Source organism: Saimiri boliviensis, chromosome 9, assembly GCF_048565385.1.
Source record: "Saimiri boliviensis isolate mSaiBol1 chromosome 9, mSaiBol1.pri, whole genome shotgun sequence".
Lineage (NCBI taxonomy): Eukaryota > Metazoa > Chordata > Mammalia > Primates > Cebidae > Saimiri > Saimiri boliviensis.
This window is the reverse complement of record NC_133457.1, coordinates 62,475,720-62,503,598: the sequence shown is the minus strand read 5'-3', so window position 1 is coordinate 62,503,598 and position 27,879 is coordinate 62,475,720. Positions and strand designations below refer to the sequence as shown.

Sequence of the window (27,879 nt, the reverse complement as noted above, 5' to 3'; positions counted from 1 at the left end):
CACTTGCCCACCTAATTAACAGCCTTGCTTTGAGCCTACCTTGAATATCACTGCTAAATACTGAGATGCTAATTCATTTAGCTCTGTAACTGACAACCTGATTCCTGTAATCCTCAGTGCAAAAAAACTCAGGAGAAAGGGCTCAAAATTTAAACTAGGGGTCTGGGGTCTACTCTAAGGTGAGCTAAAAACAGCCCTAAAAGTATAAAACCGAAACTTCAAGATCCTCCTACACCCACAGCAAAACAGATCTGAACTCATCTACACAGAGAAATGAATGAGTCATGATACCTTACCTCTTTTTGTAATCTGTACTTTACAAAAGGCAGTTAATAAATATTTGTCAAATAAATGAATGAATAAACAAATGGAACTCTGGTCTGTCCTATCTGTGCACAAACTGCTGTGGATAGGGTAGAACTGAGAGGTTGTGAGGAAGAGTATACATACAGACACATACTCTATACACACATATACACATCCAGACTGACATACATGTTCAGTTTATGATAAAAGTAATATTTTCTATCAAGACAGACATTCAATAAATGTGGGGATAACTGGCCATCCATACGGGGCAACACACACAAATCAGATCCTTACTTCATACGTAAGCTATATTAAAGATTTAATTTTTTTTAGTTGAAACACAAAAAATACAAGAGTTTATTACTACAATTTCTGGGAAAGAGGTTTTTATGTGAAAATCAAAGCAGCAGTTTAATTGGGAGGTAAGGAAAATCATCTACAAATATGATAAAATTTGATAACCTTTTTTCTATTAAAAGCTCTTATATGTCCATCATGAGTTAGCTCAGAAAACTTATTAACTCAATCTTCTTTTTTTTTTTTTTTGAGACAGAGTTTCGCTCTTGTTACCCAGGCTGGAGTGCAATAGTGCGATCTCGGCTCACCACAACCTCCGCCTCCCGGGTTCAGGCAATTCTCCTGTCTCAGCCTCCTGAGTAGCTGGGATTACAGGCACGCGCCACCATGCCCAGCTAATTTTTTGTATTTTAGTAGAGATGGAGTTTCACCATGTTGACCAGGATGGTCTCGATCTCTTGACCTCGTGATCCACCTGCCTCGGCCTCCCAAAGTGCTGGGATTACAGGCTTGAGCCACCGCACCTGGCCTTCAATCTTCTTTTTATCTGAGACAGGGTAACCTGAGCTCCATCAGTGAAACACAGCCACATGAAACTTCGAGTCATAAGTGAGTGATGTGAGAAAACAGACATGCAAATAAAGTTCATCTCATGACAACAGAGACAGAACTTCATTCATCCACGCAGATATGAGCTGTGAAGTGAAAGATGCAATGCTGGTGCCAAGCTGATCAGCCAGATCAGCTTGTGGGACCTCAAGGAAATTCTATAAGCTAGAGTCTTCAATAAATTCTTTCTCTACTTAACTAGATAGACTAAGTTTTTGTTGCTTACAACTAAGAACTCCAACCATATAACCCTTCTAAACGATGAACCAGAAAAAGTAACACATAGAAGATGAAATTAGCTATGTGCAGAAGTCACCTTAAGGGATAAGATGTCCTCTCCCACCAAAAACAAAACAGGAAGACTAAGGACTTAAAAATATAAATGGCTGGGCGCTGTAGCTCATGCCTGTAATCCCAGCAATTTGGGAGGCCGAGGCGGGTGGATCACCTGAGGTCAAGAGTCCGAGACCAGCTTGGCCAAAAGGTGAAACCCCATCTCTACTAAAAATGTAAAAATTAGACAGGCATGGTAGCAGCTACTCAGGAGGCTGAGACAGAAGAACTGCTGGAACCCGGAAGGCTGAGGTTGCGGTGAGCCAAGATCACGGCATTGTACATACTCAGCCTAGGCGACAACAACGTGACTTTGTCTCTAAAATATATATATATATATATATGTATGTTATATATAAAATATACAAAAAATATATATATTCTATATATAAACAAGAAAATGATTGAATGTGAAATAAAGCTGAAGCCTTAGCAATGGTTTAAGTGTCTAGAAAATACGTGACTAAAAGTCAACAGTGGGCTTAGAAAATGGCAAGGGAAAGCACAGTCACTGTGGGTGTTAGTCTCCGTCCTGGAACGAGTTTGAGCCTACCTTGAACACTACATTCAAATTACAAACATTCAAAGAACATCAGAAATAGCTTCCATTAAAGTTGAGATAAATTCAAAAAACCCTTCCTACACCTAGAGCCATAATTTGCAAATCATGCCAGTGCCAACTTCAAAGGCTGTAGATGCCACTATGGAGGCAGTGTTTGTATTGATGTGTTTATAAATGATTGTATGTAAGATCTCCTTTAATAAAATGGTCACTCGGTGGTAAAAAGTTAGAAAAGTAATTAGAAAAGTACTATTAGACTGCAGGAAATATCTCTTGCCTAATCAACTCTCTCTGTCGTGATTCCATCATGTCTAAGAAATTTTTGGGTTATTAATTCAGCTTTCCAAATACCCAGTTACCAGGAAAGGGCTACCTTAGACAATGATCTTCCAATTGCTTAAAACGTATACCCCACTGCAAATCTTAAAAATCGGCATTATGTCTTACACCTTGGCCTCATATGGTCTAATCAGTAACTGAAAGCCTCATCGGCTCTGGAGAAACTTGTGACAAAAATCAAATAATGGTGTTTACAAAGCTTAACAGATTCTAAAACACACTCTCCCTGAAAAGTAGTACTATCTGGCAAAATGTGGCCTGATGGCTTGTTGGTCTTCCTCTGGAGTTGTAAGAGTAAGGATTCTACGAGAAAATGGATATGACTATAAGGTATAAAACAACAGATAAAGAAGTAACTGCACCTCAGCATCTATCTATCCCAGGTGCCTGCTTCCTTAGTGGGCTATCCTCACTTCAACATATAAAGGCATTTATGTTCCTTCAAACCAAACTTGAGCTAATTAATTCCTATAGTCATAAGAAATCTGAGTCAGATTTCTAAGCATTCAACCAAAAAACCAGACAGCTACATCCAGACACACAATTAACATTTTGTTGCCCACTACCTAATTATTAACGGACCACAGTTATCCTCAATTTCAGCATAAGAAAAACCATCTGGCAGTGCACAGTGGCTCACGCCTGTAATTCCAACACTTTGGGAGGCCAAGGCAAGAGGACCACTTGAGGCCAGGAGTTCAAGCCAGCCTGTGTAACACAGTAAGACCCTGACTCTACGAACACTTAAAAAAAGAAAAACCATTTTACTTATTGTGATAGGCAAAATTGTAAGATGCCCCAAATGATCCCTGCCCTGTGAATATGAGATATCATTCCTATAACTGTTACATCACAGGGCAAAGGGATTTTAAAGGCATATTTAAGGTTACTATGTTACTAATCAGTTGACAATGAGTTCATCAAAAGATTACCTGGAAGGATCTAAAATAATCACATAAGCTCTTCAAATATGGGTCTAGAGGGGAGAGAGATGCACTTTTGCTGTCCTGAAGTAAGGCAAAATGCCTACAGGGGCATGTGGCAAGGAGCTGCTGGTAGCCTCTAGGAGCTGAAAGTGGTCAGCAAGAAATGAGGAATCCAGTTCTACAACCAGAAGGGACTGAATTCTACCACAACCACATGAGCATCCAAAAGGACCCTGAGCTCCAGCTGAGAACGCAGCCTGGACAACATACTGATTTTACCTTTGCAAGACCTGGAGCAGAACACCCAGTCATGCCATGTCACACTTCTGACCTACAGAACTACACAATCATAACTGGGTTATTAGGCACTATGGTTGTGGTAACTTGTTATGCAACATTAGAAAACTAATTCAGTCATCCTTAGCAATTAGTCTTGAATCCCTAGTTCCTGTACCATGACTTTTCATTACCCATCAAGACTCTATTCAGATGTCTCCCTGACCTTCTCTAGAAGTGCCTTACTTTGCATAACCACAACACCCTGTACATACCACCAACATACTGAAAGCACTTGACTCTCAACTCCATTGTATAGTGACTACATAGACCCTTGAAAGCAAATGCAACATGCAGCATAGGAGCTTGCAGGCATTCACTGTTCATGTCACTCTTTCTCCCTGCCACACCTATGGATTAGTCACGGCAGGGACATAGCCATTGAATACTCGCCATAGCACTGTTGTAAGCCACTGCCAGATATATGGCAGGCAGTAAGGAAGGTCACAAAATAATTATCAAAAGTAGACCACAAATGGCTGGGCGCAGTGGCTCATACCTGTAATCCCAGCATTTTGGGAGGCTGGGGTGGGTGGATCATCCGAGGTCAGGAGTTCGAGACCAGCCTGGCCAACATAGTAAATATACATATAATTCAAAAGGATCATTTTAAACCTTTTGTACACAAAGTGATTTTATTTGATCCAGATGCCCTGTCTCACCAGAAGCATTAAGCTATAGAAACAAAGCTCTTATATCTTAGCTTGTGACTAGCTTTATTACTATTACTAAACACCTCTTTGTTAATGAACAAAAACAATTCATTTTCATAAAGAAAAGCTAAACGTTACAAAAAAGAAAAAGCACACTCAATAATTCAGCAACACCTTAAGGTATACCCTCCTTAAACTAGTTTCACTATGTGTGTATATAAGGACACTTATATACAGGCTATTTTTCACAAAACTGGGATCACATTTTTACCTGCTGCTTCTGTCTTTTAACACAAATATCCTTCTGTGTTAATATTTTCTAAAGGCTCTAACACTAGCTACGTAACATTAAACAAGTTACTTCACCTCTTTGAGACGCACTCCTTCATCTATATAATGCTGTAATTATCTACCTCACAGGTTTATGTGAGATTAAATAAAATAATCTGTGTAAAATACTAAGCATAATGTCTAGTACATACTAAAGGACACAGTAAATGTTGATTTTTTTATGGCTGCATAATAACCTATCAAGCATAACTAATTGCCAGATAAAATTTATTTAACCAATTCTCTGTTGTTGCACATTTTCAGCTAGGTTTTGTTTTGTTTTGTTTTGAGACTGAATTTTGCTCTTGTTGCCCAGGCTGGAGTGCAATGGCACCATCTCAGCTCACCGCAACCTCCGCCTCCCAGGTTTAAGCAATTCTCTTGCCTCAGCCTCCCAAGTAGCTGGGACTATAGGCACACACCACCACACCCAGCTAATTTTTGTATTTTTAGTAGAGACAGGGTTTTTGACCAGGATGGTCTCGATCTCTTGACCTCGTGATCCACCCACTTCAGCCTCCCAAAGTGCTGGGATTACAGGCATGACCCCCCACTCCCCTTCCCACCTTCCACCCCCAGGCCCAGCCTTTCTGGCTACTTTTTAACCCATTAAAACAACACTGACATTAAAATCCATAGAGCTAAATCTTTAACACATCCTGAATTTTCTTAGAATAAATTTCTAGAAATGGACTCCTAGCTCAATTATATTTAATACATTCCCAAGGGCCTTACATTCACTGACATGCCCATTTCCTCACACTCCTCATCTCTACCTCACTCTCTACCTCACTTTCAAAGTTTATCTTTGTTTCTTAATTAACAGTGTTTTGTAAAGTTTTTAAAGACTGCAGTAAATGGTATGAAAAGTACAATCTTTACTACTTACATTTTAATCACCATTCACACTTGAGAAAAGAGGCAAGCCTTCAGTGTCGTATTCTGATTTTTTCACAAAGCACTGTCTTACTACACATAAGCTTTAGATTTAAAAAGAACAACTTCCGTTTACAGTTTCAGAATAAACCAAATTCAATCGTTGTTTATAAGGTAATGTTAAGAATTTAGAAATGCCTCCAAATTAGTCAAAACTCCACTTTTCTTGCAACTGCAAGCAAAGGCCAGAAACCCTAAAATTAAGGAACAGATCTGCTCAATCTGTTGAGACTCAAAAAGCCTGGGAAGAAAATAAACGGAAACCGTCATCTTTGCTGTTGGGACCCAGTGCTGTCAGCATGGAAACATCTTCAGTAAACGCGTAGGAAACTGTTTCTTTAAATTAACACTACTAACGCCGGGCGCAGTGGCTCACGCCTGTAATCCCAGCACTTTGGGAGGCCGAGGCGGGTGGATCACGAGGTCAAGAGATCGAGACCATCCTGGTCAACATGGTGAAACCCCGTCTCTACCAAAAATACAAAAAATTAGCTGGGCATGGTGGCGTGTACCTGTAATCCCAGCTACTCAGGAGGCTGAGGCAGGAGAATTGCCTGAACCCGGGAGGCGGAGGTTGCGGTGAGCCGAGATCGCGCCATTGCACTCCAGCCTGGGTAACAAGAGCGAAACTCTGTCTCAAAAAAAAAAAAAAAAAAAAAAAAAAAAAATTAACACTACTAACACGCCTTCTTTTCCCTGGAAACGCATTTCCTGCAGCAAAGGCATTCCTGAAAACAAGCGTAACCCTATTCGCAGAGCAGCAAGACTCAAAAGGAAAGCAGAGCGGAGTTCTGCACAGGAACAAGGCCGGCCGGGCCCGAGTGTCCGCCTCCCCGCCCGCCAGTCCCGGATCAACCAAGTTATGCGAAGTGACTAACTCGTGACAGCCTCCGGCGCTGGACGCCGGCCACGCTGCCACCTCGTTCAGGTCCCACCGCTCCTGCAAGCAGCCTGACCCAGGATGACTCTACTCCCCAGCCTTCAATCCCAGGACCTGGGTTTGGAATTAGGAGACTTCCTCAAGGGTCAGTCGTGCGGGATCCTGGCCATTCCACACAAAATCTCACGATGGGCAACAGAGAGGGGGACACCTCGAGCAGAAGTCAAATCCCACACAAGGGACCCGGGTTTTCCCACCCCGCCCTCATTCCCGGAGTGGGGTCTCGGGTGGGAGAACCGCAGGTGTGGATCAGAACTCGTGCAAGTTCGGTGTCCCTCACACATTCTCAGGCTGGAGTCGGGCCTTAGGGGAAAACTCTTAGCAGAGATCGGATGTCACGAGGGACCCAGCTACCCCGATCGACTCAATACCCGATGGAGTTTTGTGAAGGGAAAAATACAGGTCAGGCGTTTCGGACGACCTGCGCCGACCGGGACTCCTTCTCGGTCCGGAGTTTGGGAAGAGTCCCAGGTTAAGGGTCAAAGGTCATGGAAGAACTCCCCACTCCCCGTGCCTTTCTCGTCCCGGGCGGGTTCAACGGGTGTCCGGAACAAGCGGAGGAGAGCAGCGGCCATCGTACCTGAGTAGGGGCCAGCGCCTGCTGGAGCTGCTGCTGCTCCTCGCTGATCTTTTGCTTCAGTTTCTTGAACATGGCGCAGCGTAGGGTCCTGAGTGTCAATGAGACCGGAGGGGCGAGAGCCCGGGGAGTCCCGGCCGCGGCAGCGACAGCGACTTCTCTACACCAGGGACAGCGGGGGCCAGGCCTCGCCGCCTCCTCCTTGAGCCGTCCTGAGGATGTCGGCGTCGCCGCCGCCGCGTCTCTTTCTTCCGGGTGCCACTGGCTGGCCTCGGCCCCCCATCCAGCCCCGGCAGCGGCGGCGGCGGCGGCGGCGGCGGCGACAACGACAGCCGGTGAACTGCGTGCCAAGGGCGCCTGCGCGGCCTACGTGGAGCGTGCCGAGGCTCACTACGGATCCCCGGACGGGACAAGCGCGACGTCGGGTCCCGCGCATGCGCGCGTGCGCACGGCCGGTCGCCCCGAGCTCCCTGGAGGACGCGAGGTTCGCGGCTGCCTGATGTCATTGAGTGCGGAGACAGCAGCCCTCGCTGCTCAGAACTGGAGCGAGGGCTGGTCTCAACACGACACTGACTCTCACCTGGGCTTTGGCCTTGCGAAATCAGACGGAGGAGAATGCTGCCTCTGTTGATGGCAGCCGGGCTGTCGGGCCCACGGCGAGGAACACAGGGATGAGCGTCCCGCATGGGAGAAGGGGAGATCCAGAGAACCTGACGCGGGCCCTAGTGGAGAGTGTCCTTCTGTTTAGTGGCTGTAGCTAGAATTCTGTATCTTCAGTGCCTAGTGTACGTTTTGGGGTTTTTTTCTTATCAGCTATTGTTAGTGTATTTTTCTTTCTTTCTTTCTTCCTTTTTTTTGAGACAGAGTCTCCTCCTGTTGCCAGGCTGGATTGCAGTGGCGCGATCTGGGCTCACTGCAACTTCTGCCTCCTGGGCTCAAGTGATTCTCCTGCCTCAGCCTCCGGAGTAACTGGGACTACAGGCATGCGCCACCACGCCTAGTTTTTTTGTTTGTTTGTTTGTTTTTTGGGTTTTTTTTTTTTTTTTTGTATTTTTTTTTAGTAGAGATGGGTTTCACCATGTTGGCCAGGATGGTCTCTATCTCCTGACCTCGAGATCTGCCCGCTTTGACCTCCCAAAGTGCTGGGACTGCAGGCATGAGCCACCACACGCAGCCTGTTGGTGTATTTTATGTGTGACCCAAGACAATTCTTCCAGTGTGGTCTAGGGAAGCAAAAAGACTGGACACCTCTGTTCTAGATTATAGCATCTCCACTGGGCTGTCACGTTGAGCAGGGCAAGAACTATGTCTGTCATGCAGCTCAGCCAGTGCTAGTGCAGGGTGTGACACTACATTTCTACACAGTTAATTCGTCTTCTTTTTGTTTTTGGAGACAGAGTCTTGCCCTGTTTCCCAGGCTGGAGTGCAGTAGCGTGATCTCGGCTAACTGCAACCTCTGGCTCCCAGGTTCCAGCAATTCTCCTGCCTCAGCCTCCCGAGTAGCTGGGACTACAGGCCTGGTTTTGTATTTTTAGTAGAGGTGGGGTTTCACCACGTTGGCGATACTGGTCTCAAACATCTGATCTCGAGTGATCCGTCCACCTCGGCCTCCCAAAGTGCTGGGATTACAGGAGTGAGCCACCATGCCAGGGGTTTTTTGGGTTTGGTTTGGTTTTTCCAATACACTGCCAATGGGGGGGGGGGGGGGACATTATTTAGTCTTAATACATCCAATTGCCTTATTGGCCAACTGGACAACTTCCTGTAACGTCCATAGGCGTCTCATCTTCAACATGTCCAAAACCGAAATCATCTGCTCCAACCCTCCACCATCACCACTGGGCTTGTCCCTTCTGTGTGTCCTCTCACCCTCTTGCTGCTTCTCTTTTTCATAAGCTTGCTTTTTCCTCTGTATTTTCTACCTTGGCTGGTGTCATCTCCATCTTCCCAGATGCCAAAGCCAAAAGTCTGGAAGTCAATCAAGATATCCCTCTCTATACATCACCCATATCCAGAGAATCACTAAGTCTTGTGTATTTTCCTCTGAAATATTTCTGAAATCCATCTACTTTTCTAATTTACCCTGCCAATAGTCTCAGTCTTCAACATAGCTTATCATTTAAATGATAAGTCTTCCAGTTTTCAGGTTTGCTTCTTCCCAGTCCATCTTTTACATAGCTGATGTTCCTCTCCTGCTGCAGTCCCATCAGCGGTCACCTTGTCCTACATGACAGTGTTCGTGCTCCCAGGCAGTGCAAGAAGCCCTCGGCAGCCTGGCTCCTGCTTTTCCTCTTACTACAGCCTCACCACTCTTCACACTTCAAAGCTCCAGAAATGTCAAATTAACTCAGAGTTCCTCTGGCACATTCTGCCTTTACTTTTTTTAAGAGAGAGACAGGGTCTCACTATGTTGCCCAGGCTAGTCTCCAACAGCTGGACTGAAGTGATCCACATGCCTCAGCCTCCTTGTTCTGAGATTACAGGTGTGAGCCACTGCACCCAGCCACATCCTGTTTTTATTTTATTTTATTTTTTGAGACGGTATCTCGCTCTGTTACCCAGGTGGGAGTGGAGTGGCACGATCTTGGCGTACTGCAACCTCTACTTCTGGGTTCAAGCGATTCTCCTGCCTCAGCCTCCCAAGTAGCTAGGATTACTGGTGCCTGCCACCATGCCCAGCTAATTTTGTATTTTTCAGTAGAGATGGGGTTTCAACCTGTTGGCCAGGCTGATCTGGAACTCCTGACCTCAGGTGATCCGTCTGCCTCAGCCTCCCAAAGCTGGGATTACAGGTGTGAGCCAGCACCCGCAGCCCACAACCTGCTTTTATATACAGGCTTGCCTTTCTTTTTTTGGTCTACAAATTATACAGAATAGTTGTGAAAATCGTAATGAGGACAGAAGTGTAGTCATTGTCCTCCTTGACCTTTCTTCCTTTTCCACTTTTCTTCTCTACTCCAGACAATGCTGTACTCACAGTGCATTATCTCTTTCAAGCATTCTCTAATACCACTCCTCAAACCACCCCCAACACACACGCATCAGTGGAGTTAATCATGCTCTACTCTATACACTCTCAGTCTTACATGTTGGTAATGTATCACACTGAATTTTTTTCTTCTTTTGTTATCAAAGTAATATACTCACTGTAACAAAAAGATATAATCTGCTCCCTGCAAATAACTTCTATTAGTAATTCAGTTTTTATTTTTTCAATTTTTCTGTATTTATGAAATATATATCTACATTTAATATTTATATAAAAATACATTTAGTTTTGTTTTATTTTATGAAAAATGGATTATATATATTCCATATCTTGCTTTCTTCAATATGCCATGAATATTTCTAATCAGCATATGTATTTCAATCTCTTTAATGACTGCATAGTATTTTATACTATACTATATATGAATTATAATTTAAGATTTCTGCCGGGCGCGGTGGCTCAAGCCTGTAATCCCAGGACTTTTGGGAGGCCGAGGTGGGTGGATCACGAGGTCAAGAGATCGAGACCATCCTGGTCAACATGGTGAAACCCCATCTCTACTAAAAATACAAAAAAAAATTAGCTGGGCATGGTGGCACATGCCTGTAATCCCAGCTACTCAGGAGGCTGAGGCAGGAGAATTGCCTGAGCCTAGGAGGCGGAGGTTGTGGTGAGCCGAGATCGCACCATTGCACTCCAGCTTGGGTAACAAGAGCGAAACTCTGTCTCAAAAAAAAAAAAAAAAAAAAAAAGATTTCCAATTGGTAGGCATGTAGCTTCTCTCCTGTTTTTTTTTTTTTTTTTTTTTTTTTTTACTAATAAAAAACTCAGATCTCCATATACAAGCCTGGAGCCTCAAAGTCTGAAGTTCTCCCACCCCCGACTCCCGCCTGCATTCACCATTGTCCCTGATCGCCCAGCGGAGCTTCCCCGGACAAGCCCCTCACCCAACCCTGCCATCTCAACTGTTCTTATGATAAGGTGAATACCTCTCACCCATCTTAACCGGCTCTTCTGCCTTACCCCCACCTGCCATTGTTACTGAACTTACAGTAATGTATACTCCTTGCCCCTACCCTCATTACTGTAACTGATCTTACTCTGTAACTTTCCACTGCTCACCCCAAACCTATAAAACCAACTCCTATCCCACTGCCCTTTGCTAACGCCCTTTTCAGCCCTTAGCCGACCTGCACCCAGGTGAATAAACAGCCATGTTGCTCACACAAAGCCTGTTTGGGGGTCTTTTCATTCAAAGCGCGTGTTTTTAACAAAAACTATTAAAGTGAGCAACTTTATAAATATATGTTTGGGCTGGGTGCGGTGGCTCAAGCCTGTAATTCCAGCACTTTGGGAGGCCAAGGCGGGTGGATCACGAGGTCAAGAGATCGAGACCATCCTGGTCAACATTGTGAAACCCCGTCTCTACTAAAAATACAAAAAAATTAGCTGAGTATGGTGGCACGTGCCTGTAATCCCAGCTACTCAGGAGGCTGAGGCAGGAGAATTGCCTGAACCCAGGAGGCAGAGGTTGCGGTGAGCCGAGATCGCGCCATTGCACTCCAGCCTGGGTAACAAGAGCGAAACTCTGTCTCAGAAATAAATAAATAAATAAATAAATAAATATATGTTTGTATACTAGAGTGTATATTTATGTAGAAAATAACAGATTTCTAGAAGTATAATTGAAGGTTCCATCCAGTAAGCAGGGTTAATGCCAGGTTGATCTCCAAAATGTGTATTTCTACTGATAGTGTGGGAAATGCCCTTATGTATACATTTTTCATTTTTTGTCAGAAAGGTAATGAATGTATTTAACTTTTGTTTTAGTTTCTGTTTATTTAGTTATAAGTAAAGCTAAAATGTCATCTTTAGTGTGTATTTGATCATCGTTCTGTCACATTGTATTATACAATTCATGTAACCCGGATATTAGCTTTTCCTTTTCCCCTGAGGGACAATTCCCTGTAAGTATAATTAGGGAAATAGAATAGTCCTTGATCTTCCAAGTTACATGTTCTTCTCACTGTCTCTTTACTTTTGATAAATCTCCACTCTGCTATGGGACACTTCTCCATTTGTTACTGGACTCAGCCTGGAAAGCCTGACTGCAGTCCCCTGGGGATCTTGATGCTTGTGCTTCCAAGGGGTTTTACAGGATAGGAGTTAGGGGAAAGGGGAGGAATGAGTTGAGTTTAGGGTAGGTGTGACATCCTTTATGGCCCTAGCTCTTACTTCCTTCCATTACAGCTCTACTCAAGACATGGAGGTGGGAGGAGAGAGACTTTTGTTGTACTAATTCTAAGCAACTAAGATGTAGAGACTGAAATATTTGTACTACTGTATTGTTTTAATATATTTCATCGGAATGCTTCAAAATGTTATGCTTTTAATATTTACTTTTACAAGAGAATAGTGTAAGGCTATGTAAATTTTAATTATAAAACAGTTTGAAAACCTCCCATGGAAGAGAGGTCTACACATCAGACTCTAAACTTAGACTCTCTGGAATTTAGCCAACTTTTCAGCCTGGTATAACTTACCTTTAAAGGATTTTTAAAAATGTTTGTTGTTAATTTAATTCCCATTATTGGCATAACGTAAATAAACTATGGAAAAGTTAAGAGCTACTTCTTACTGTTATTGGCCATGTTCGACAAATGGACACAAAGAAGAACCAAAAAATGACCTGTCCCTAGTAATATGATCTCAGTAATAGAACTGGAAAGTGACTCCAGGACTTCCTGCCCTCTCTCCTGGTCTCCAGCTATGTTTAACACTTCCTTCACTTCTCTGGGTCACAGTCTGCTAATATTTTTAAGCTGTTTAACTTAATTTTTAAGAGTTTTATATTTGTTTACATGACATGGTCCAGAGATACTTACACAGTTGATGACTCAAAAATTGAATCAGCAATCATTTGAAGAGAAAAGACGACACTGAGCTAAGAAGCAAATCTTATTTCAAGAATGAGGTCCCTTGGTAATAGAGAGAACTGTTGATGAAATAGAAATGAGGTGTCGCTGGGCGTGGTGGCTCAAGCCTGTAATCCCAGCACTTTGGGAGGCCGAGGCGCGTGGATCACGAGGTCAAAAGATCGAGACCATCGTGGTCAACATGGTGAAACTCCGTCTCTACTAAAAATACAAAAAATTAGCTGGGCATGGTGGCGCGTGCCTGTAATCCCAGCTACTCAGGAGGCTGAGGCAGGAGAATTGCCTGAACCAGGAGGCAGAGGCTGTGGTGAGCCGAGATCGCGCCATTGCACTCCAGCCTGGGTAACAAGAGCGAAACTCCGCCTCAAAAAAAAGAAATGAGGTGTCAAATTCCTTACTCCTTACTAAGTAACAACTTGCTAATTAGACTCTTAAGTAACCTAACCTAATTCACTCTTGCAAACATTTGAACACTGTTTGTTGCGGTTTGAAAAAAAAAAAAAAAGAGAGAGAAGAAGTGCTTGCCTCATGTTGATAATGGGTGATGGGTTCCCATAGAAAACATGAATAGAGTAATGAATAAGCACATTTCGCATTAAAGTCAACTGACTGCGTTCAGATCCCAGCTTTGCCATTTATTATTTGTGATCAGGAAAAATAACTTCTGTATGTTTCAGTGTCTTCATCTCTAAAATAAAGACATGTAATTGTACCCACCATAAAGTTCCTGTGAGGATTAAATGCGTATTTGGGTAATAGGTTGATATCTATTGGTGGTGGGGGACAGAAGGAATTAAGTTGGATGCATTTTTCACTCCTAAAAAATGCAGATGGCAGGATCGGTGATGAAGAGACTTATTTTATATCCTTTTAACCTTTTGAATTCATACCCCAAGCATATATTAACTATTCAAAAAGAAGAAGTAGGCAATGGAGCTTTACCATCAAAACTTTAAAGGAAAATTAGTTTCAACCTTGAATTCTTTTTGAGCCAAATATTCAATCATGTGTCCATAAATGCTTGGGAAAAACATTAAAGCACCAAACTATGAGCTGTGGACAGGTTAATTCTGAAAAGTGTAATTAAGCAGAAGGGAGGGTGAAAATTTCACTTTTCACTTTGTGTGTTTCTGTATGTTTTGAAATTTTACCATGAGAATGTAATACTTCTGTGTAGCCAGCATGTAGCTGAGACCCAAGGGCAGCAGCTATGCTCTTCTTGTCTCAATCTTGGAACCGAATCTCCAAAAGAAAACAGACTCTTCCACACACTATTGAAAACAGATATTTTACTCTTGAATCTAGAATTTCTAGAGTCTAGGTTTTCTATAAGGAACCAAGGGCATACTCTACATTGTATAGTGCACAGTATTTACCCAGAATAATCTTATCAAAAGTATCTTTTCTCCCCAAACAACTCTCCCTGCTGCCCTCTGGGTTGCTGTCTTGATCTGCCCCATGCAGACTTTGGCCTTGTTTGGCTCAGGTCTTCTCTACCCAGTACAGGGACTTTGGCAATCTTTGTCTCTCCCTTCCTGAAGCAGAGCTTTCTCTGCCCCACCTCTCCAAACTCACATTCCAGTGCTTATCACTGAACCCTGTCCTCACCTGCAGGAGAGGCAATTGTTATAAGGAAGTTACCAGGAAGATTTTACAATTAGAAAAAAAGAAAAAAATATCCTCTTGTTACTAGGAACTGCCTCCTGAGGAGGAAGTAAGGAAATTTGTTTGTTTCTCTCATGAATAATTTTTGAAGGGTAGCACTTAAAGTTTAAGAAAATTAAATCTTCAAAAAAAAAAAAAAAAGACTTTTGATTGGGCATGGTGGCTAACACCTGTAATCACAGCACTTTGGGAGGCCAAGGCAGGTGGATCACAAAGTCAGGAGTTCGAGACCAGCCTGACCAACATGGTGACACCCTGTCCCTACTAAAAATACAGAATTAGTTGGGCGTGGTGGTACATGCCTGTAATCCCAGCTACTCTGGAGGCTGAGGTGGTAGAATCACTTGGACTTGGGAGGCAGAGGTTGCAGTGAGCCGAGACTGCACCATTGCACTCCAGCCTGGGCAAAAAGAGTGAAACTCTGTCTCAAAAATAATAATAACAGGCTGGGCGCAGTGGCTCACGCCTGTAATCCCAGCACTTTGGGAACCTAAGGTGGGCAGATCATGAGGTCAAGAGTTCGAGACCATCCTGGCCAAAATGGTGAAACCCACTCTCCATTAAAATACAAAATTAGCAAGGCATGGTGGTGCACACCTGTAGTCCCAGCTACTTGGGAGGCTGAGGCAGAATAATTGCTTGAACCCGGCCAGCCTGGCACCCGGAGACAGAGCAAGACTCTGTCTCAAAAATAATAATAATAATAAATAAACACCTTTTACTGACATTTTCCAAACCATGGAAATCTATTTTAAACACTAAGGATTTTTACAACACTCTTTCTCTCTCCTCTTTCTCTCGCTCTTTCTTTCTTCTTTTCTTTCTTTCTTCAGCTGGAATCTCGTTATATTGCCCAGGCTGGTCTTGAACCCCTGGCCTCAAGTGATCCTCCCACCTCTGCCTTTCAAAGTGATGGGATAACAGGCACTAACCACCAAATCCAGCTGAGGATTATTTGTCTTAAGCAGGGTTTCTTGGGTGCTCGGTTTCCTTCCCCCAGGGTGCTAGGCTCCTATAGGAATAGATGAGATGAAGTTCAAGGCATTGGGGCATTATTAAAAGAATTAGGCTTGACTTTTCAACCCAGGTGCGAAAGGACAAGTGTTTCACATTCGAGAGTCTGGAATGTTGATGGCTGCACTTTACAGACTTTCAGAGGAGAATGAGCATTTATGCCCTCCTTCCTTCAGGGGTGATTCCCCAACAGCTGCACTCCACGGTACCTGTGACAGCAGGAAGAGGGTAGGGTCACCTTCTCCTCACACCAGAAGGATAGCTGGGCCTCTAGTCGCAGCTGAAAGCTCCACCCATGCCACCCCCAAGCCAAGTTGTCTTTTCAGCCTGGGAAAGGTGGAGGAGAAAGTTTCCTTCTCAGGAGTAGTGATTTCACCCCAGATAGCCCCTGCACCAGTTAGCTCCTTGACAGGGCACACCCAAGAACTGGTCATTCCAGATTCAACCTCCAGAGAACTCCAGAGGCACCTCAATTGATAGACATTCTTACATGTGGAACTTCCTGTCTGCCCAGCACTTTTGGACCCAGTGTTTTCTATACTTCAAGCACATTTTATTTATTTCAGACTTTCAGGATTACATTTCATTACAGAATCATCTTGCAAAAGTCATGCTCAGTAAACTGGGGTCTCTAATGGTCCCAGAAGTGTGTGTGTGTGAATTATATTCTTTCTGCATTTGAAAGGGCATTATTCAGAGTACAATGACCTGTTACTGGCCTGAACCCTCTTTGAGAGAAAAAGACAGTCTCTTTTCTATCTTTTCCTATTATGTATGAAAGAATTGCCTGTCCTCCGAGGGTCAAGGGACAAATGCCATAGCATAGCAGTGTGGGATGACTGTGAAAATATTGACATTTAACAATAGGCGCCAACCACAAACTGTGACAACTCAGCAGCTGGCCCAACCCAGGACAGGTTACAGATGCAGCCAAAAGAAGCTGTGCCCAGCTTGCTCCCAGATGAAGAGGTTTCCATTGTGGGGAAAGTCCTCTGACCCCCACCCCAGGCAGCTAGATGACAGCACTGACTTATTTGTGACTTACAGACAACCAGAGAGAATTGCTCATATACAGGGAGATGGGCTTTCCTCTATAACCTGCTCTTTTCTCTACTCATACAACTTCCCCACAACCCCTAGTGTGGAGGACATCTGCTTTCACAGGAAACAGTGATGCCTAGGTAAGAGCTTATAGACATCAATGTACTGTCATCTTCTGATCTCCACTACTTTTCCTGAGGTACCTTGACTTCAAGATCATCTACCAAGTCAAGTAGACTTTGCCCGATTCTCAAATGTTCTCCTTCCCCTTCCCCCCCATTTTCTGATATTTCCATGTATCATCATCAGTCAGGGTCAAATCAGGAAAACATAACTCATACCAGGATGGGGAACTAATTATATAGGTACTGGAAAATCAAACAGGATGATTAGCAAAAGCAGGGAGATGCTATCAGTCCTTGGATGAGGAGGGACAGAATTGAGAAACAAAAGATTCCTAAGAATGGAAGGACAGGGAGATAGGGTCCTAGGTATAGATGGAGAGATTGGCCTTAGGTGGAAAGAGACAAACCCTCTATGAAAACAGGAGGGAGTAAGAGAAGATATACGCAGAAACAGGAGGCTTAAGGTCCAATAATTTTGCTAAATCCTTTTGATCAACGTTGAACAGATTTGAGCTCATGTAGCTTTCTTCAGCTGCTGCTTTTTTTAAAGGACAGCATCTTGCTCTGTTGCCCAGGCTGGAGCTCAGTGACATTATCTTGGCTCACTGCAGCCTTGAATTTTGGGCTCAGGTGATCCTCCCACTTCAGCCTCCCGAGTAGCTGGGACTATAAGTGTGCACCACCATGCCCAGCTAACTTTTTAATTTTTGTAAAGATCGGGTCTCTACAAACCCAGGCTAGTCTTGAACTTCTGGGCTCAAGTGATCCTCCCACCTCAGCCTCCCAAAGGGCTGGGATTATAGGCATGAGCCATTGCACCTGCCCCATATTGAGTTTTTAGCTGCTTCCCTCAGAACCTTTAACATACTAACATATATTAGAAATCATTCAGTGTTCCCAATCATAATTTACCACAGAACCCCCCCCCCCTTTTTTTTTTGAGGAGGAGTTTCGCTCTCGTTACCCAGGCTGGAGTGCAATGGCGTGATCTCGGCTCACCGCAACCTCCGCCTCCTGGGTTCAGGCAATTCTCCTGCCTCAGCCTCCTGAGTAGCTGGGATTACGGGCACGCGCCACCATACCTAGCTAATTTTTGCATTTTTAGTAGAGACGGGGTTTCACCATGTTGACCAAGGATGGTCTCGATCTCTTGACCTCGTGATCCACCCACCTCGGCCTCCCGAAGTGCTGGGATTACAGGCTTGAGCCACCGCGCCCGGCAAGAACCCCTTTTTATGAATCACTTAGGGGTCTTGTGTTCTGGAAGACATTCCTTGAAAAACGCTGACTTACCCAATATATGCCTGGACTTTCCTAGCTATTAAATGGAGACAATACAAGCTTATCTGGCTATAATTACCTCATTATGATGTTGTAAACATAAGTTTGAAAAATCTATACATTTCATTAGTAAGTTCTCAGTGTAGAGATTCAAGTAGAGAAAGCCATTCTCCATCAGCACTCACAGTCTAGGTGGTCATCTAGAACAGACTGTTATCCAGGAAACCTCCAAGGGTGGCCGAATTTACCAAAGCTCCCAGTCTTGCAGACTCAGAAACTTTCCTCAAAACACTGACAGCAGACATCATCTCATAAGCAAGTGCACATGAACCAGCATCTCCAGATAGACATAAAGTGTATTTACTAATTTACAACAGTGAGAGCTTTGTCTGTCATATTATTCATGATAGCCTTACTCATGCATTCAAGAGTATTTATTGATTGTCTGTTACATGCTGGGCCATGAAATGGGTATGAGATCCAGGCAGCACTAATCAGTGTCCTTCCAGGGATGCAATACACAGACCTCTTCCTGCTGGTATTCCCCTCCCATCAGCCCCCAGGACCAAACCAGTGATGGAACAGAGCAGTGAGGACCTGACCTAAGCTGGCCCAGCTGCATGACAGCATGTGACTTAGGCTGCTGGCGAGATTAAAAGTGTTGTAAAGTCCTGACTGCAGTAAGAGAGGAAAAGGTGAATATGTCAAAAAAGTTGTGACAGTGTGGGGAACTGAATGGAGAGAGAGTCCAGTTGACCGTGAGCCCAGAGTTCAAGTCTCTGAGGCCCTAGATTCTTGCGCTCTTCCTTCCACCCTCTAAACTAGCCCAGGATCCTTCCCAGTTATCTGAATCAAAAAAATTCTTTCTGCTTGAGCAGGTTTTACTCAGGTTTCTGTTGCTTATAACTGACAAAGTCCTGACATCTATAGCTGGTATGCAACTTGTTTGGATCAGACAAATTTGAAATCATTTAGAGCAGCTGGTATTTCCTCATGATGCATGAACCTCTCAACAGAGAAGAAGAAAGAGACAGGTTAGGCAGGGAGGCTTTTTTTTTTTTTTTTTTGAGACAGTCTTGCTCTGTTGCCAAGTTGGAGTGCAGTGGTGTGATCTCAGCTCACTGCAATCTGCCTCCTGGGTTCAAGTGATTCTCCTGCCTCATCCTCTAGAGTAGGTAGGACTACAGGTGCACACCACCATGCCCAGCTAATTTTTTTGGATTTTAAGTAGAGACAGGGTTTCACCATGTTGGCCAGAATGGTCTCAATCTCCTGACCTTATGATCCACCAGCTTCGGACTCCCGAAGTGCTGGGATTACAGGTGTAAGCCACTGAGCCCAGCCATTTATTTAATTTTATTTAATTAATGTATTTATTTATTTATTTTTGAGATGGAGTCTTTACTCTGTTGCCCAGGCTTGAGTGCAGTGGCACAATCTCGGCTCAGCCTCCAAGTAGCTGAGACTACAGGCAAGCACCACCATGCCCAGCTAATTTTTGTATTTTTAGTAGAGATGGGGTTTTGCCATATGGGTCAGGCCGGTTTGGAATTCCTGACCTCAGGTAATCCACCCTACTCGGCCCCCCAAAGTGCTGGGATTACAGGTGTGAGTCACTATGCCTGGCTAATTTTTGTATTTTTAGTAGAGATAGGGTTTTGCAATGTTTGCCAGGCTGGTCTCAAACTCCTGACCTTAGGTGATCCACCTGCCTCAGCCTCCCAAAATGCTGGGATTATAGGTATAAGCCCCTGTGCCCAGCCTGATTATACATTACTGATCAGAAGAAATGTTGACTTATGAAACTGAGATGATAAAACAATTGGCATTATTTATGGAATAAATAGCAACTTAATTGTCTCCTAAATTGATGAGAATGTACTCAAGATATAACTATAAAATATTAACTGGAAAAGTTTTTCTTATTCCCAGGAATTCCTCTGTAATGTAGCAGAATATAGAAAGATCATACTATACACTAAATTTATTTGTAGTTGTTTTGGCACTCATTTTACAGAATACTAATTAAACATTTATTGTTAACACAGAATCAAGGAAAATAGCTGAACGCAGTGGCTCATGCCTGTAATCCCAGCACTTTGGGAGGCTGAGGCGGGCGGATCACCTGAGGTCAGGAATTCGAGACCAACCTGACCAACATGGAGAAACCCCGGTCTGTACTAAAAATACAAAATTAGCCAGGCGTGGTGACACATGCCTGTAATTCCAGCTACTCAGGAGGTTGAGGCAAGAGAATCGCTTGAACCCAGGAGGTGGAGGTTGCGGTGAGCTGAGATCCCACCATTGCACTCCAACCTGGGAAACAAGAGCGAAACTCTCTCTGAAAAAAAAATATCAAGGAAAATAAGGGGCTGTAAGATATAAATCACTCAGTCACTTACAATACTAATGATGCCTTACATTTATGCAGCATTTGCTAGTTTACAAAAAATATAGTTTTATATATTATCTCTTACGATCCTCACAATAACCTGGAGGTAGATAGGGAAGGTCTTATTATCCTAATTTAAAGAAGATCAACCTGTCCAAGTTTACGCAAGTGACAAGGGTGTGGGAGAAATACTCCAGTCACACCTCTGAATCATAGTCAAAAGTTGTTTCCATAAAATATAATACTACAATCTCAAGCCTGTAATCCCAGAACTTTGGGAGGCCAAGGCGGGTGGATCACGAGGTCAAGAGATCAAGACCATCCTGGTCAACATCGTGAAACCCCGAATCTACTAAAAATACAAAAAATTAGCTGGGCATGGTGGCGCGTGCCTGTAATCCCAGCTACTCAGGAGGCTGAGGCAGGAGAATTGCCTGAACCCAGGAGGCGGAGGTTGCGGTGAGCCGAGATCACGCCATTGCACTCCAGCCTGGGTAACAAGAGCGAAACTCCATCTCAAAATAAATAAATAAATAAATAAATAAATAAAAAATAAAATATAATACTACAATCATACAATTCAAGAACAGGGTAATGAGTAAATCCTCTTCACCAGCTGAAGAATACACGACATCTCACCAGAAAGATGCCTTTAGTTTGTTAAGTCAATCTCCATGTGCCTAGATTAGCAGAAAATCTGGACCTTTCCTGTTCTCCTCTTAGCTTGATAAGCTTAGGAGTCACAGTGGACAGAACCACGGCTGATTGCTCTGGAAGGTATCACCCTAGCTGCTGCAGAAGCTGACAGCCTGGTGTCATTGCTGATTCTGAAATGTTTTGAAACAATACTGGTTGGGCCCGGTGGCACAAGCCTGTAATCCCAGCACTTTGGGAGGCTAAGGTAGGTGGATCACCTGAGGTCAGGAGTCCAAGACCAGCCTGGCCAATGTGGTGAAACTCCATCTCTAATAAAAATACAAAAAAGCATTAGCCGGACATCATGGTGCATGCCTGTAGTCCTAGCTACTAGGGAGGCTGAAGCTGGAGAATCACTTGAACCCGGGAGGTGGAGGTTGCAGTGAGCTGAGATCATTGCACTCCAGCCCAGGTGACAGAGTGAGACTTTGTCTCAAAAAAAAAAAAAAAAAAAGCGCCGGGCGCGGTGGCTCAAGCCTGTAATCCCAGCACTTTGGGAGGCCGAGGCGGGTGGATCACGAGGTCGAGAGATCGAGACCATCCTGGTCAACATGGTGAAACCCCGTCTCTACTAAAAGTGCAAAAAATTAGCTGGGCATGGTGGCACGTGCCTGTAATCCCAGCTACTCAGGAGGCTGAGGCAGGAGAAGTGCCTGAGCCCAGGAGGCGGAGGTTGCGGTGAGCCGAGATCGCGCCATTGCACTCCAGCCTGGGTAACAAGGGCGAAACTCCGTGTCAAAAAAAAAAAAAAAAAAAAAAAAAGCAATACCTTTGTCAAAGCTATACCCTTGAAAAGCCATGCCTTTGTCAGCTTCCACCGCTGCCCACAGGATTTCAGCACAGTGTCCTTATGTCTTATGTCTACATAAGTCCTTATGTCCTTTTTTTTTTTCCCAGATTAATGCTTTAATTGAAACTACAGCTGTTTAATCTTCTCATCGTAAGAGACCAGAATACCTAACACTTGATTCTAGAAGAGCAGGAAGTAAACAAGAGTGAAGAGAGGATACTGAAGTTACTCAATTGTCCATGAAGCTTAAGGAGCCATTTTACATAGTTCCAATTAAGTAGCTCCTCATTATTCTCACTCGTTTAATCGTTTCATGGCAGACTATTCAAAATCTGCATCCCAATGGTAACTTATTTCTGCTCCGGATCCACAAAAATTAATTAAGCAGCTGCTTTATGCTGAAGCCCTGGGCTAGGAGGTAGTCTTGATGCTACAGTAGCTTCTTTTGTTAACAAGTTGAAATGCCACTAAAGGAAAAGAAAGGCTGCAATGGATATACTTGTTTGCAGTTGGTTTACACGTTTTCCCCAGTGACCATTCTTGCTGCTCCACATCTGCTTCAGTTTTGGAAGAACCTGGTGCAACAGGAAGAGGACGAGGTGGCCGGGGCTTTGGTGTCGGAGGCGAGATTTTTTTCCTTCCAATATATTCTACATAAGTTCCCGGAATAAATAATTTCCAGGAATAAATATTTATTTAGTAGACATAAGGACCTATGTAGACATAAGGACTCATGTAGACACAGTGTCCTTATGTCCTTATGTCTACATAAGTTCCCGGAATAAACAAGTTCCAGTCATAAATAATTGCATCCCATCTCAGACCCAAGTTCCAGCTACCAATACTGTGATCTCTTGCAGACACATAGGCCATCTGAAAGAAATGACTTGGATTGAGATTTGTGTCCTCACTGTGGCTGATACTGATACACATTCCTTCAAGGCTTCCACTAAGAAAGGAAGGGAGATGCCTTTTTCCTTAGGATTACACATTTAGACAAGGGCACTCAAAACCAAGTGGTACAGGGATCTCAATAGTACAGTTCTTCAGATTCATTCCCTCAGTCTCTTCCCCAGGGCATAAGCCAAGTGGAGACATAAACTGCACTAAAGCCTTTACTTATTTACTTATTTAAAATTTAACTTATTGTTAGGAAAATGTTCAAACATACAAATAAAATATTAGGCTTCTCCCCTGCTCCCATGTATCCATCACTGAGCTTTAATACGTACTCTCTCCTAATCTTATTTCTGTGCTGCCACTTCCTCTCCTCTGAAGTACTTTGAAGGAAACACTGGAGATCATATAATTTCATCCTTAAATAATTCAGTATATGTCTCTAACAGAAAAAAACTTTTTTATTTTTATTTTTTTGAGACAGGGACTCACTCTGTTGCTCTGTGGTTCCATCTGGGCTACTGCAACCTCCACCCCCCAGCCTCAAGAGATCCTCCCGTCTTAGCCTCCCAAGTAACTGGGACTACAGACGTGCACTACCACGACCAGCTAATTTTTGTATTTTTTTGTTTCCCTACAGCACCTATGCTGGTCTTGAATTCCTCCTGGCCTCAAATGATCCACCTGCCTCAGCCTCCCAAATTGCTGGGATTACTGGCATGAGCCACCACACCAGGTGAACTGGTTTCAAAAACACAACCACAGTATCATTATGACATTGACAGAAGTATTAATCTGTAATTAATTCCTTAATATAATCTAATATCCAGCCTATAGTCAAATTTCCCCATTGTCTGAGAAAGTTTTTTTTTTTTTTGAGACGGAGTTTCGCTCTTGTTACCCAGGCTGGAGTGCAATGGCGCGATCTCGGCTCACCGCAACCTCCGCCTCCTGGGTTCAGGCAATTCTCCTGCCTCAGCCTCCTGAGTAGCTGGGATTACAGGCATGCGCCACCATGCCCAGCTAATTTTTTGTATTTTTAGTAGAGACGGGGTTCCACCATGTTGACCGGGATGGTCTCGATCTCTTGACCTCGTGATCCACCCGCCTCAGCCTCCCAAAGTGCTGGGATTACAGGCTTGAGCCACCGCGCCCGGCTGAGAAAATTTTAAATAATTGGATTATGAAATCAAGATCCATATACTATGTTGAATTGTTATGTTTCTTAAGTCTCTTTTAATTTATTGAGTAACCTATTTGTTGAAGAAATCCTGTCATTTGTCTATAGGGCTCTTCACATTCTGCGTTTAGTTGACTGTCATTTTGGTGTGGTTTGACACCTTCCTCTATCATTTATTCTCCTCCTCAAAAATTGGTAGTTAGATTTAAAGGTTTGATTGGATTCAAATTCAAAATTTTTCTGCAGGGGAACAAAAATACTTCATAGATGGTTCATATATTTCAAATTATACTACATTGGGATGCATATGATTTATGGCTGTTTGATTTTAGTGATGTAAAGATTGCTCAGTGGATCCAGGTGTTGTCAGGCTGATCCATCCATTAACTCTACCCACCAATTTTTCATTTAATGATTTTAGCAGCCATTGCTGATTGTTTCTTAAATCTATTGTTTTATTAGTAGTTTCTGAAATTACGATTTTTTTTATTTGTATCTTATTTTTTTGAGACAGAGTCTCGCTCTATTGCCCAGGCTGGAGTGCAATGGTGTGATCTGGGTTCACTGTAACCTCCACCTTTCGGGTTCAAGCGATTCTCCTGCCTCAGCCTCCTGAGTAGATAGGATTACAAGCACCTGCGACCACGCCCGGCTAATTTTTGTGTTTTTAGTAGAGATGGGATTTCACCATGTTAGTCAGGCTGGTCTTGAACTCCTCACCTCAAGCAATCCACCTGCTTCAGCCTCCCAAAGTGCTGGGATTACATAGCCACTGCACCCAGCCTATCATTTATTTTACATTCATTAGTCGGAAATATTTTATACAAAAGGACTTTTCCTTTAAAATTCATCGGCTACACTGAAATACAGCTTGTTCAATAAAGGCAGAACAAATGTTTGGTTCTTTCCCTTTATTTACAAATTACCATATAATTAGCAACTTACCATGGCAACTTCTATAGGTGAGTAGTGAATTTCTTTCCTTTTATAAAATTTGTAGAGACAGAGTCTCATTATGTTGCCCAGGCTGTTCTTGAACCCCTGGCCTCAAGCAATCCTCCCACCTTAGCCTCCCAAAGTGCTGAGATTACAGGTGAGCTACCGCACCTGGCCTGAATTTATTTTCTTAGTATCATTATGAACTTGTGATTTTTTTTTTTTTTTTTTTTTTTTTTTTTTTTGAGACAGATTCTCGCTGGGAGCCAGGCTGGAATGCTATGGTGAGAACTTGGCTCACTGCAACCTCTGCCTCCCGGGTTCAAGCAATTCCCCTGCCTCAGCCTCCCGAGTACCTGGAACTACAGGTGTGTGCCACCGCGCCCAGCTAATTTTTGTATTTTTAGTTGAGACAGGGTTTCACCATGTTGGCCAGGATGGTCTCGATCTCTTGACCTCGTGATCCGCCCGCCTCGGCCTCCCAAAGTGCTGGGATTACAGGCTTGAGCCACCGCGCCCGGCCTGCATCTGCATTTTCATAAAATAAGAGCAAATAAATATTCCAATAATTGAACACTACTCAAATAACTGGACACTACCATACCATATGGACAACCACAGGGATGTTGCTTAAACTGAAGCAGTGACAGTCAGTGCCACTGTGAGTTCTGCTTGCTTGGTAGCTTAGCTTACAGCCAACATTTGATTCGTAAAAGGTTTAGGCATTTTGATGGAGGATGCATAAAACCCCGTTATTGACTGTGACATGCTGGATTGTTTCTGTTAGCTTACTTGTTGTATCGTCACTAGACAACAGTTCTTGGGGGGCAGGAGCCACATCTGTATACTTATTTTACTCCTAGCATTGGTACATGCTTTCTTTTTTTTTTTGATACGGAGTTTTGCTCTTGTTGCCCAGGCTGGAGTGCAATGGCGCAATCTCAGCTCACTGCAACGTGTCTCCTGAGTTCAAGCGATTCACCTGCCTCAGTCTCCAGAGTAGCTGGGATTATAAGCATGTACCACCACACCTGGCTAATTTTGTATTTTAGTAGAGATAGGGTTTCACCATATTGGTCAGGCTGGTCTCAAACTCCTGACCTCAGGTGATCCACTTGTCTTGGCCACCCAAGTGTTGGGATTACAGGCATCAGCCACCGCACCCCACCCGGAACAGGCTTTATTGACTGATTGATTGATTGATTGATTGAGATGGAATTTCCCTCTCCTTGCCCAGGCTGAAGTGCAATGGCGTGATCTCCACCAGCTGCAACCTCTGCTTCCCGGGTTCAAGCAATTCTCCTGCCTCAGCCTCCCAAGTAGCTGGGATTACAGGCATGTCACCATGCCCAGCTAATTTTGGATTTTTAGTAGAGATGGGGTTTCTCCATGTTGGTCTTGCTGGTCTTGAACTCCTGACCTCAGGTGATCTGCCTGCCTCGGCCTCCCAAAATGCTGGGATTACAGGCATGAGCCACCGCACCTGGCCACTGTACAGGCTTCTTTTTAAAATGAAAGAATTAATGATATATGCAAGACAGGTGAGAAATCTACCTTAATTTTGAGCAATGAGACACATAATTAGATTTTTTTTTTTGGAGGCGGGGTCTTGCTTAGTTAGGCTGCAGTGGTGTAGTGACATGATTATCGTTTACTGAAACTTTGAATTCCTGGGCTCCAGTGATTCTCCTGCCTCAACCTCCCAGGTAGCTAGAACTCTAGGCACATGCTACCATACCCACATAATTTAAATTTTTTTTTTTTTTTTTAAATGAAGTCTCCCTATGTTACCCAGGTGGATCTCAATTTCCTGGGTTCAGATAATCCTCTTATTTTGGCCTTCCAAAGCACTGGGATTACAGACACCTCATCCACCCTCGACTGAATTTTTAGTTTTTTATTTTGACTCTGTGGTATTGCTATTTGTCTTAGTCCACTCAGGCTGCTATAACAAAATATGTACTGGGTGGATTATGAACAACTAAAATTTATTTCTCACAATTCTGGAGGCTGAGAAGACCAACATCAATGTGCAAAGCAGATTCGGTGTCTGGGGAGGACCTGCCTCCTCAGACAGCTGTTTTCTCATTCTAATATCACACAGTGGACCAGGAAGGGGTGTCTCCCTGGCCTGTTTTATAAGGGCACTAATCCTATTCATGAGTGCTCTGCTGTTATGGCCTAATCACCTAAGGAAGGCCCCGAGATGTCCTGCCAAAACTCACATGTTGAAGTCCTAACCATCACCTTGGGGGTTAGGACTTCAACATGTGAGTTTTGGCAGGACACATTCAGACCATAGCAGTAATGTAATTTTTTTTTTTTTTTTTTTGAGACGGAGTTTCGCTCTTGTTACCCAGGCTGGAGTGCAATGGTGCGATCTCGGCTCACCGCAACCTCTGCCTCCTGGGTTCAGGCAATTCTCCTGCCTCAGCCTCCTGAGTAGCTGGGATTACAGGCACGCGCCACCATGCCCAGTTAATTTTTTGTATTTTTAGTAGAGATGGGGTTTCACCATGTTGGCCAGGATGGTCTCGATCTCTTGACCTCGTGATCCACCCGCCTTGGCCTCCCAAAGTGCTGGGATTACAGGTGTTAGCCATCGCGCCTGGCGTATTATTATTTTTATTGAGATAGGGTCTTGCTCTGTCATCCAGGCTGGAGTGCAGTGGTGTGATCAAAGCTCACCTTGAAATCCTGGGCTCAAGCAAATCCTCCCGTCTCAGACTCCTGAGTAGCTAGGGCTACAGGCACTGGCCACCACACATGCCTGGCTAATTAAAATGTTAA

General features: G+C 43.7%; 1 protein-coding gene across 5 annotated transcripts in view; it reads right to left on the bottom strand.

Moving 5' to 3' along the window:
• Nucleotides 1–27,879, bottom strand: part of GOLGA4 (golgin A4) — a 148,562-nt gene that overhangs the window by 112,525 nt on the left and 8,158 nt on the right. For 2 of the 5 annotated variants that reach the window (XM_039461949.2, XM_039461950.2), the window contains exon 1: nucleotides 7,151–7,490. The exons of 1 other annotated variant lie outside the window; for it this stretch is intronic. In XM_039461949.2, coding sequence (XP_039317883.2) covers nucleotides 7,151–7,222 — 72 coding nt within the window. In that variant the 5' untranslated portion in view covers nucleotides 7,223–7,490. Of the gene's footprint in view, nucleotides 1–7,150; nucleotides 7,491–27,879 lie in introns of those variants that run through there. 2 more of the 5 variants (XM_074406006.1, XM_074406003.1) reach the window with 2 other exon arrangements.